A 12,907-nucleotide genomic window follows, 5' to 3' on the forward strand; every position below is an offset into this window, starting at 1 on the left:
TGGCCAGTCCAGTCCAGTCTCAAAAACTTCCAGTGTTGGAGCATTCACAGCTTCTGGAGGTAGGTTGTTCCTCTGGTTAATTGTTCTAACTGTCAGGAAACTTCTCCTTAGTTCTAGGTTGTTTCTGTCCTTCATTAGTTTCCATCCCTTGCTTCTTGTCCTGCCTCCAGGCGCTTCGGAGAATAACTTAACTCCCTCTTCTTTGTGGCAGCCCCTGAGATACTGGAACACAGCTATCATGTCACCCCTCATCCTTCTCCTCATAATTTGGCTGGCTACTGCTAGAAGATGGGATGATGCAATTACTGACCAATTGAATCAAGCAGTTTTTACCTTTGGAACCTGGACCATTCATTTGTCTTAATAAGCTCAAACGGATATTGCAGTACTGGGATGAAGTTTAGTTTGTGCTGAATTTCTGTGAACCTACAGAGAGCTAACCTCAGATTTTTCTTTCTTTGTGTAATTGGCATCAGTCACTTCCTTCACACTCATTAATGACACATGCATCCTGAAGGTCTGTATGGGGTTTAGTTGATGCATTCAGTACATTATTGTGATATTTTAATAGATGACTAAGCAAATAACATATTGAATCAGGTGATAACTGTCCAGGTACCATCTCATTGTGATGGCTTTCACTGAGAATTTAGATATGGTTCCATTTAATGGCTCTCATAATAACTGTGCCTCTCTGAAACCCATTTCGTAAATAATGCATCCCTTATTGACAGCATCAGAAATGCAATCAAGAACACTGCTAGAGAAGCTGACGGTTCTGCACTATTGACTCTAAACCCCCATCTGCTTTAATTACATTTCTCTTATGTACCAGAACTGAAAATGGTCAAAGAAAGGAACAGGGTGGTTATAAATAGACCTTTTACTCTTAAGATTGCCTTTTCCAACCTGAGCAGATGTTGAGATTACCTGCCCAAAGACTCCTTGTACAGAAACTTGCCTGGGGACAATGGAGGGACTTGTAAACCCAACATTTGGAGGACAATAGATTGGAAAAAGTTGTCTTAAAACTGTAGATAAATATCAAAACTGGCAACTTTTGGTCTCTGAATAATTTGAGCAAGTGAAGGTAAGGGCAAAAATCAGCTACAAAAATCAGTCAGTGTATGTTCTTTGCAGCATGTTTTGTTGTTCAGAAAATGGTTGGTGAACAATAGCCTGTGGACTGGAACTGTGAAGAATAATTATTCTATGGGTTGAATAGGAAAAGTGATACAAAAAAAAGGGGGGGGGGTCAAAAAAATTCAGAAGTCTGGTATCACTTTTCCCAGCTTGAGTATCTACCAGATTCTTCCTTATTTTTGTCTTCCACAAACTAATAGTTACTTCCCTATAGTACCTACATTGGCTGGGTTTACATGCCAAATCCTAAACACTGATCAGTAAGTTATAATTGTGATGTTCCCTTAACATGCTATGTCCAAACAAATAAGCTGCACTATATGCCACCATACAGCTTAACAAGACAATGTCTGGGTTGTCAAAATACATTTTGTACCATCGTAGCCTAGCATGGCTAGACTAGCATGTTGTGCAGACCCAGCCCAGTGACTACATGAATCCAAGGGTGGAGAAAAATGTCATTTGATTTTTATGTTAAGTCAATGGAACTGACTTTTCACACTGATTTCAGTGGGATCTATGGGTTACTAGCCTACTCCAGAATGCCTAATCTTGCTCTAGAATCAGCTGGCAGTCCATGCACTTCCAACATATCTGGAGGATATGGAAGATGGGTCTCAGTTTGAGTAATTCAAGTCTAGTTTTAACAAATCTAGGCCAGCAATACATCCCCATTGGTACAGATAGTTCAGTCCCAGGCATTTGGATATTGCTGACCTTGCAGGCTGTTGCTTTCAAGATTATTGCTTTGTGTTAGTCCCCTAGAACCTTTTACATTATTTCTGAATAAAAGGGAATTAGAGGGACAGAACCAGTGGATGCAATACCATTGGAAGGTAACATAGGATTTGCTTCTCCATTGAATATTCAATATTCAGTAGATGGATACAAGCTAAATATCTGCATGGATTGATTGAGCCTTTTTGTGTCAATTGATGAATTAAAAAGTAAAAATTCAATTATTTTAAAAAATAGCAGCTAAGCACAGTCTAGAACCAAGAATGTATTCTAGAAAGGGCCCAAAGGAAATATGCAACACTTTCTTCCCTGTGCTATTTTCTTAATACCAATGGCACCTTTCCAAAGCAGTTTGTTTACCAGAATTAACATTTCTTGGATAAGGTAAAATAGCTGCAGTGGGAAGTGATTTTTAAGCTGAAATAATGCAGGGAGCAAAGCAGAAAACTCACCTGTTTTTATTCAGTACGGTCCTCGTTTCAGTTTCTTACATTTTTAAAAAGACAAAGTGGGTTGGTATAGAGGCATGATTTCATGTACTTTTAATGTTCAAGAGTATATATAATTCCTTCTTTAATGAAGCTAGTTTGGTCTAGCAGGGGTAGGCAACCTTGGCTCTTTTATGACTCGTGGACTTCAACTCCCAGAATTCCTGAGTCAGCCATGCTGAGGGGAAAGGGAGAAGTTTCCAAGCTGAGCCATGCTGGCTCAGGAATTGGGAGTTGAAGTCCACGAGCCATAAAAGAGCCAAGGTTGCCTACTCTTGGTCTAGTGGTTCAGGCACCAAGTTAGAACCAGAAGACCATGAGTTCTAGTCCTGCCTTAACCATGAAAGCCAGCTGGATGACCTTGGACCAGTAACTCTTTCAGTCCAAATCACTTGACAAAGTTGTTGTGTGGAAAATAGGAGGAAATTGTGTTTGATGTGTTCACTGCCTTGAGTTATTTGTAAAAATAATAAAGGCAGGGTACAAATTAATTTTAAAAATGGATAGAAGGACAGGTAAAGCAATAATCAAACCCACTATCTTGATGTTGGACTTCAACCATTCTGCTCCCTTCATATTGCTCTTATTAATGTTCAAATAGCTTGTCTATATTCCTTTCTTAGCAACTCATCTGTATTTATTGCAAAAACCTTTGACTAAATGGATATTTAGATGAGGAACTTGAACCGAATAAAGCAGGTCCAATAAAATTTGTTTTTATGCCTGTTGCAAAGGTGAGGGTGCATCAATCCAGGGTGATTTTCCTGAGGAAATGTTCAAAGAAAACATGGTTTCTGTATTGATTTAGAAAATTCTATTAACAGAAAAAACCTAAAAGGGTTTGCAAAAGAATAATAAAATAGGATAAAGTATCCGAAAACAATTCAGTTTTGCAAAAAAAAATGAATATACCAACAAATATATAACCAATAATGAGCTTATTTTCCCAGAGAAAATCTATCTATGGGTCAATATTGCCTTGATAGCACGCAATTAATCATCAATCAATTGCTTTTATTTGGCAATAAAACAAAAGAGAAACCTATCACAAATGAGCCTCAAAGGTCATGCAAAACACTGAGACTTATTAAAATAATGAAAAATGATATCATATTTCCTGTTCTTCCAACTTTTAATTATTCTTTGTAATCATACATAGCATCTTTGTTCCCATAATTATCTAGGCTCCCCCTAAGCAGTTTTTCTAGTATTAAACTCTAGTGACAAATTTGTTGGAAGGGATTCTCATCAAAAACTTTGAGCAAAAAAACTTTGAAGTTTGGGTTTAGGTATCAATCTCTCTTAAGGAGCCTTTAGAATCAACATTTATGCTGGCCTTTTAGAGGGGATGCTTGCCTCCAGAGGTTTTGGGTACTCCATCACTGGAGTTTTTAAAGAAGAGATTGGACAACCATTTGTCTGAAATAGCATAGGATTTCCTGCCTGAGCAGGGGGTTGGACTAGAAGACCTCCAAGGTCCCTTCCAACACTGTTATTCTAAAGATGGGAGCTGCTATCTGTTGTAGTATAAGATATCTCCCATACACCTGTGAGTTGTATTCATTACCAACCCCATAAGGCAGGGGTGTCAAACTCAATTTCATTGAGGGCCGCATCAGCATTGCGGTTGCCCTCAGGGGGCTGGGTGGGTGTGGCCTGGGTGGGCATGGACTACTGGGTGGGCGTGGCTAGAGTGTGTATGGCTTACTGGGTGGACGTGGCCAGCTCTACATCATTCGCATCAAGGGTGCCTATGGGGGCCCGGGCAGGAGTGGGACAGATCTGAAGGTCTCTGGCAGAAGGAGGGTCTCTGGGCCAGGGCTAAGGCAGTGGGGGCCGTTCCCTCACTGTTTCCAGGATGGCTTCGCGGGCCGCATGAAACCACTTCGCGGGCCGAATCCGGCCCCCGGGCCTTGTGTTTGACATGTCTGCCATAAGGGGTCCCTCCTCTACAAGAACAATAGCCTTGTGGAGTCTTTGGAGCTCTTTGAACCTGGTTGTGTACCTGCCGATGTCTCATTAACTAACACCATCTGTGTGATTCTGTGTGGGGCAGGGGTAGGCAACCTCGGCTCTTTTATGACTCATGGACTTCAACTCCCAGGATTCCTGAGTCAGCTGACTCAGGAATTCTGGGAGTTGAAGTCCATGAGTCATAAAAGAGCCGAGGTTGCCTACCCCTGGCGTGGGGTTTTCTCCCTGTTTATATACAGTAGCTTGCCCTGCCAGTGTAGAATACTTGATTTTCCCAATGTTGCTTACTATTGCTTTCATTACAGTAACATTACTGAGGATGTTACTTAAGAATATTGCTAGGCAGCAGCAGCAGCCCTCAAGCCCCAATTTCAAGTGGTAGCAAATTACTTTTTTTTACTTTTATGTGAAAGAGAAAGAAAATATTCAGCCTCTTCATACTGACCACTTCAGGATTTCTTAACTATTCTTTCTTGCAACACTCAATTGACCCTTGTAATGGATAGGTGGTTGGTTGAGCCCCACTTTGCTGAAAAGAACTGGGCTCTTTTACATCTTCTGAGAACTAATCTAAGGACATTTGTTGGTGTCACTAAAGTTAAGCAGACATGTCTGGCATGAGAAATTGTGTAGGGATCTCAAAATATGAAGTTACCCGAGTTCTTGTAATGGCCACGAGTGGATTTGAACCTGAGAATAAATTTTTAAAAAAATACTATGCGAACCGAGTCCCTAATCTGTGGGGTGTATGTGTGCACATATGTATATATGTGGTCGACAGATCGACAGATAAATAAATAAAACCCATTTTGAGAATAGAGAATAAGCATTGCCATGGTGGCGCAGTGGTTAGAATGCAGTACTGCAGGCTATTTCTGCAACTTGGCAGTTCGATTCTCACCAGCTCAAGGTTGACTCAGCCTTCCATCCTTTCGAGGTTGGTAAAATGAGGACCCAAATTGTTGGGGACAATATGCTGACTCTGTAAATCACTTAGAGAAGGCTGTAAAGCACTATGAAGCTATGTATAAGTCTAAGTCCGTGGTGGCGAACCTATGGCACGCGTGCCACAGGTGGCACGCAGAGCCCTCTCTGTGGGCACGCATGCCGTCACCCCAGTCCTGGGCCTTCAGCTCGGTTTTTAAAAACGTTTTCGCTTTAGGCCTCCGTCACTGTGTGAAAAAAAAAAGGTTCAATCAATCAATTTCAGCTTCTCACAGGAAAAAAAAATCTCACAACATTGGAATTGATTGATTGAACTTTTTAGTCCCACCCAGTCTGCTGTTACCACTGCAGCCACGCCCACCCAATGGGCCAGGCCCACCCAATGGGCCGTGCCCACCCAATTGGCCACGCCCACCCGGCACCTGATGATACATAAGTGGGTTTTGGGTTGTAGTTTGGGCACTTGGTCTCTAAAAGTTTTGCCATCACTGGTCTAAGTGCTACGGTATTGCTATTGCACATAGCAATGAAACTCAGCCAAATTCCTAGCATAAGTGCAGATCAGAGGTGTGACACGGTTAAGTGATTTCCTCCTGATGCAAATCATACATAGAGTGTCCTTCTTGTGGAGCCAGCTTCTGGAAAGGAGCATTCTTCAACTGCATGACTGATTTCCAATTCCTGTTTGTTTTTCCTTAATATCCTCCAATTTTCTATCCTTTTCCTTCCAAGCCACAGAAGAAATCTCAGAAGGACCCCAAGCCTTTGTTTAATTAAATCAAATGTTTGGGTTACTGATTTATTTTTCAAGAGGCTGTTACTCTGCTTTTGCATTTCGGAAACCGGTTCTGTAGGAGGGAATGGCTTTGTGATTCATTCTAGATTCAGCTGAAGAGTCCTAGCATTCTTGAGAGGGCAGCTCTACCATTTTCACAGGGGCCAGTCCATCAGTTTTCTGGGGAAATCTGTTTGCTACAAAACAAAAAGCAATTTTGGTTGATTTCCTGAGTCTTGAGTTTGTTTGTTTGTTTGTTTGTTTGTTTGTTTGTTTGTTTGTTTATTTATTTATTTATTTATATTTGTATACCTCCCTAGGGACGCGGTGGCTCAGTGGGTTAGGACGCTGAGCTTGTCGATCAGAAGGTCGGCAGTTTGGCAGGTCGAATCCCGAGTGCCGCGTAACAGAGTGAGCGCCTGTTACTCGTCCCAGCTTCTGCTCACCTAGCAGTTCGAAAGCACGTAAAAATGCAAGTAGAAAAATAGGGACCACTCCGGTGGGAAGGTAACAGCGTTCCGTGCGCCTTTGGCGTCTAGTCATGCCGGCCACATGACCACGGAGTTGTCCTCGGACAAGCGCTGGCTCTTCGGCTTTGAAACGGAGATGAGCACCGGCCCCTAGAGTCGGAAACGACTAGCACGCATGTGCGGGGGAACCTTTACCTTTACCTTTTATACCTCCCTATTCCCGTAGGACTCAGGGCGGTTTACAGGGCAGTTAAAACCATGAAATACAAAAATTAAAATCAATTAAAACAATTAAATTAAATTCAAGCCCCAAGAGTAAATCTAAAACCCAGTTCAAGGAAAGAGTCACATAAATAACACAATGATGGTGAATGTACTTCTATAACAGACTTGCTGTGATGCATTGGGCATCTTAAGAGGACAATTCCAGATGAGAACCTCACATAGACCCAGGCTGAAGTATGTGTGTTCATAAAAGCACACTCATAGAGTTTTAGTGACATCTCTAGCACCAACAGAAGTGTTCAAAGCTACACAACTGAAGCAATAAGAGAAGAGCTGAAGTAACCTGTCTTGAGGGTAAGTCCTGAAAAATGAGTTTTGAGTTCTTCATCATCATGCTCAGAAGACTTCGCTTTATACGAAAGGGAAAAAGCAACCTGAGATCTCTCGGAGGTGGAGTTTAACTGCCATTAGCCCAGGATGGCCTATGGCAAGACATAGTGGGATTTGTAATCTAAAGGATCTGGAGAAACATTTATCAGAAAGCAAGCTAATGAAAAGTGTTTTTTTCCCCCTGTAGAGCCCCGAGTCATTGTTGGGAAAAAGAAGAATGCTAGAGGCTGGTGTTTAATAGCTCCCCGTTTAAATTCAGCTCACTGAGGGCAATCAAGATATTTGCACTTCTTAACTTCCAGTAACCGTGTGAATGTGGTTGGCTCCTGAAAGGAAGTAGAAGGCTGAAAATTCCCGGATAACAGATAGGAAGAAACCCTGGGACTGTTTTACAATGCAGTTGTGAACTGGCTGAGCCTTTAGTGGTCAGACAAAACTGGAGCTCTTAGCAGCTAGGAAAATTGCCACTTTTCCTTCTGCTTGAGAATATGTTACAGCAGCTGCCTTTTGGACTCGTGCTGTGGGGCCGTAAAAAGACAGCAGAGTAATACAGTTGGTAAATCATCTGTCAGTCAGGACTTAGCCATGAATGTTTTCTGGGAAGAGTTCAGCTCATGCAGCGTTTCAGAGGTGGCTTCAGCTGCATCTTAAAATCAGTTTCCTCAGGATCTGATTTTCAGGTGGTAGGGCAGGGATCTTCAAACTTGGCCCTTTTATGACTTGTGGACTTCCTCAGCGTCCACAAGTCATAAAAGGGCCAAGTTTGAAGACCCCCGTTATAGGGTATTATCCAAAAGAATAATGCTGCTGGTGGGGGTTTTTTTTATTCCTTTTATTCCTTTCATTCGATTCTCCGAGATTGCCTTGGACAAGTCCCTACAGTTTTCTTTGCAAGATTTTTCAGAAACGGTTTGCCATTGCCTCCTTCCGAGGGCTGAGAGAAAATAACTGGCTCAAGATCACCCAAAACTGGCTTTGTGTCTAAGGTGGGATTAGAACTCACGGTCTCATGGTGTCTAGCTTGGTGCCCTAACCACTACACCAAACTGGGTCTCACACTGCTTATAATGTCAGGCCATAAATGTTCCCCCCCATCACTAATATTGTTAATAACTTATTGAGGCTTTAAATGAAATCTGTTTCCCTTTGCCTCCATGTTGCTGTCATTATTTGTTTTAGTGAATGTCTTCTGTACAAGCTTCCAGATGTTTGTAACAAATCTACAAACAACTGCAGTTAAAATATTCAGTTAGACTGACAATCTTTTCTGGACCTGGAGATTTCGGTGTCCATTCTCATGCAATGTCCTGTGCTAAAGACAATAAAAGCAGAAAACCCGCAGGATCTTTTTTTTTAATTAAAAAGTTTTACAAAAACAAAATTTTACAATATATCCCCAAATCCCTCCCACCCCAAACCCGCCCACTCCCCCCCCCACTTCCCAGAGCTAAATACAGGATTATAGTTACAATAATCATATTCTAAATAAAAATTGTGCATAATATACAATTAACCAAATTCATAATGTGCTTTAACTCCCCTTTAACATAACTACAAACAACGTACCAGTAACAATATCCCACTAAAATCTACTCATAAGCTAAATGGAACTTTTTAGTCCCATATTTGTTCTGAATATAATTTATCCATCTCCTCCAAACTGAAATATATCTTTCCTGTGAATGATCTTTCAAATACGCAGAAATATTAGACATTTCTGCAAGATTCGAAACTTTAAACACCCATTCTTCTATAGTGGGCAAACTATCCTTCTTCCAATATTGTCCCACCAGTAACCGTGCTGCTGTTATCATGTTCAACATCAAGTTAGTTTCTTTAACATCACAATCTACAACAATACCCAATAAAAACAATTGCGGAGAAAACTTTATCTTTCTCTTAAAAATCTTTTGAATGTTCCACCAAATTTTAATCCAAAAAGCTTTTATATTTCTACAAGTCCACCACATGTGAAAATAGGTAGCTTCTAAACTACCACACCTCCAACATTTAGACTGTAAATTAGGATACATGTTGGACAACTTCTTGAGATCCAGATGCCATCTATAAAACATTTTATAAAAATTTTCTCTTAAATTTTGAGCCTGAGTAAATTTTAACATTTCTGACCCAAATTATCTCCCAGGTGTCCAATGAAATTGGTTCCTGAATATTTTGTGCCCACTTTATCATGCAGTCTTTAACCAGTTCCGTTTCCGAATCCAATTCAATTAAAGCATTATATATCCTCTTTATATGTGCACAATTTAAATCTCTAATTTGCTTTACTAAATTTTGATCTGTAATTGTGATCTGTTATTCTCTTCTGTCCTGTTAAGATCCTGCGGGCATCACAAAAACCCGCAGGATCTTAACAGGACAGAAGAGAATAACAGAGTTGGAAGGGACCTTGGAGGTCTTCTACTCCAACACCCTGCTCAGGCAGGAGATCCTCTACCATTTCAGGCAAGTGGCTGTCCTGTCTCTTCTTAAAAGCCTCCAGTGTTGGAGCACCCACAACCTCTGAAGGAAAGCCATTCCACTTGTTACTTGTTCTCACTGTTAGCAAATTTCTCCTTAGTTTCAGGTTGCTTCTCTCCTTGATTAGTTTCCATCCATTGTTTCTTGTCTTGCCTTCTGGTGCTTTGGAAAATGGGGTTGACCCCCTCTTCTTTGTGGCAGCCCCTCAAATATCAGAACACTGCTGTCATGTCACCCTTAGTCCTTCTTTTCATTACCTAAAGGTAAAGGTTCCCCCGCACATGCATGCTAGTCATTTCCGACTCTAGGGGCCGGTGCTTATCTCCGTTTCAAAGCCGAAGAGCCAGCGCTTGTCCGAGGCCGTCTCCGTGGTCATGTGGCCGGCATGACTAGATGCCAAAGGCGCACAGAACGCTGTTACCTTCCCACCTTAGTGGTCCCTATTTTTCTACTTGCATTTTTACGTGCTTTCGAACTGCTAGGTTGGCAGAAGCTGGGACGAGTAACAGGCGCTCACTCTGTTACGCAGCACTCGGGATTCGAGCTGCCAAACTGCCGACCATCTGATCGACAAGCTCAGTGTCCTAACCCACTGAGCCACCGCATCCCTTCATTAAACTAGACATACCCAATTCCTGCAACTGTTCTTCATAGGTTTTAGCCTCCGGGCCCCGAATCATCTTAGTGGCTCTTCTCTGCACTCAGTCTCAGCATCTTGTTTATAATGTGGTGACCGTCTTGTGTGAAATTATCAAGGTTTGATGAGATTTTGATGTGTTCATATGAGATGTACTGAGGTTCTGCAGTCTGGCAAGCTTCCCATTTTTTATTTTTATTTCTTATTTAGTGAGGGTTTCAAAAGATCAGTGAGCAACCTAGTCCCACCGTGCTATGTCCCTACACTCACTCCACTCCACTCTTTAAAACAGAAAACCCATTCTATAAAATGGGGGCATAGGTTACGTGTTTATTTATACATGACTTTCTTCCCAAATGAGATGAGATAATTAGCTCCTTCCTTGTTGTTCAGCAGAGCAGAGAAAATGTTTTCATTTTGCCAAACACGCACCGGCTTTTAATATACAAGAGAAGGTTTTACCTCTGCTCCTGCCAATTTTAAGATTTCAATTAAAACTATTTCATTTGACAGAGGAATGAAATAATATTTGATGCTTTTTATGTAAATTGCTTTGAGGCCCATGTCAAAGACAAAAAAAAAAGCAAAACAAAAAACAAAAAACCACAGGAGAATGCTGTTCTATGTGTAAACTGTATTTTATTAGTATTGTAGCTTGCACAATATGGACATGTTTTCTCACCAGTATTCTGGAGCTGAAGCTGTACAATCTACTAAAATCATAATCGTTTCTCAGATGAGTTTTAAGAGAAAAAGCTATATATGGTTCTTTTATTTAATATCCCAACTCTTCCCATCAGATGTTAGCAAATGGCAATGATCTCAGTGTTGGAAACACAACTTGTGTTACTTGTGGGAAACATGAGAGAGAGAGAGAGAGAGAGAGAGAGAGAGAGAGAGAGAGAGAGAGAGAGAGGGAGAATTACTGAATGGGGGAGGAAGGAAGGTGTCTTTGGCAGGAAATAGTAACTCACTAACTCTACTTTCTGTCTTCAGAAAGTCCGTTTCACCATGCAGATTGTCCTTGATTTACAACAGTTCATTTAGTGACCGTTCAAAGTTACAACAGTCCTGAAAAAAGTGACTTAGGATGGTTTTTCACGCTGACGACCATTGCAGCCTCCCCAAAGTCACGTGATCAACATTCAGATGCTCGGCAACTGGTTCATACTTAGGACGGCTGCAGTGTCCCAGGGTCATGTGATCCCCTTTTTGCGACCTTCTGACAAGCAAAGCCAATAGGGGAAGCCAGATTCACTTTACAGCCGTGTTACTCACTTTACAGGTGCAGTGATTCACTTCACAACTGTGGCAAGAAAAGTCATAAAGTGGGGCACTGTTCACTTAACGACTGTCTTGCCTAACAACATAAATTTTGGACTCACTTGTGGTCCTAAGCGGAGGTAAAGGTAAAGGTAAAGGTTCCCCCGCACATGCGTGCTGGTCGTTTCCAACTCTAGGGGCCGGTGCACATCTCCGTTTCAAAGCCGAAGAGCCAGCGCTTGTCCGAGGACGTCTCCGTGGTCATGTGGCCGGCATGACTAGACGCCAAAGGCGCACGGAACGCTGTTACCTTCCCACCGTAGTGGTCCCTATTTTTCTACTTGCATTTTTACGTGCTTTCGAACTGCTAGGTTGGCAGAAGCTGGGACAAGTAGCAGGCGCTCACTCTGCTACGCGGCACTCGGGATTCGACCCGCCAAACTGCCAATCTTCTGATCGACAAGCTCAGCGTCCTAACCCACTGAGCCACCGCGTCCCTTCAATTTGCCAGCTGAGGTCAATGCATTTTAGGGTTATTTACTTGTTTGTTTTGAATCAGTGACCAGGCCTGGCCACCACCTCTCTGTCTATCGTGATCTGAATGAATTTTTAGGCCACTGGAGCACTTTTCCAAGTGGAATAATATTTTTAAAGTGTTTGGACACCAGTTGTGTGCTCTTCTGAGGTGCTTGGAGAAGGGGACAATTTCATCCAGTGGTAAACTTCACCACCATAGCATCCCAATTGTTGTTGTTTTTAGTGCACCTGTACCAATCTTCTCATGCATTTCAAATCTGCTGAGCAGAATTAAAAATATTCTTTCTGCTTTAAACCCTAATTGTTGTCTTGCAATTGTGTACCACAAGAGATGATCGATAACTACAGGCAGGTTACCTTTAATAGCCTTCATACCTCATAAATAAGCAATTCCAATTCCAGTGGTAAGAGGGGTTTCCCTCCCTTCCTTTTGGGTAATGAACTATCCATGATGTTTCGGTTACTGCTTGACCGTGATTCTGCAGCTGGGTTTTCCAGCAGTGACATAAGTGTGAATATTTGTGTCAAAAGACAACAACTTTCTTTACAGTGTTGTTGGGTTTTTTTCTTTTGTAGGAGGAGACAGAGAACGAATGACATCAAATCATGAGACTTACCTCCTTATGGCCAGCACTCAGAATGACATGGAGGATTGGGTGAGGTCCATCCGCAGGGTTATATGGGCACCCTTTGGAGGAGGTGAGAAATAAAATTAATTTTGCCTATGGTTAATTCTTTTTAAACTGCTTCTTAGAAAATGCTGGTAATAAAAAAATAAAACATAAAAGAAAATATATGTAGCTCAAGGTTGAATTGGGTGTGGGGCTCTTGGTGTTCTCTG

General features: G+C 41.7%; 1 protein-coding gene across 1 annotated transcript in view; it reads left to right on the top strand.

The window, feature by feature from the left end:
* The window catches only part of ARHGAP24 (Rho GTPase activating protein 24), a 446,454-nt gene that overhangs the window by 359,955 nt on the left and 73,592 nt on the right, over positions 1–12,907 (top strand). The window contains exon 4 of the mRNA XM_081332696.1: positions 12,643–12,765. Within this exon, the coding sequence (XP_081188822.1) occupies positions 12,643–12,765 (123 nt within the window). The remainder of the gene's footprint in view (positions 1–12,642; positions 12,766–12,907) is intronic.

This window comes from Vipera berus (assembly GCF_964194415.1).
Source record: "Vipera berus genome assembly, chromosome: 7".
Taxonomy (NCBI): Eukaryota; Metazoa; Chordata; class Lepidosauria; order Squamata; family Viperidae; genus Vipera; species Vipera berus.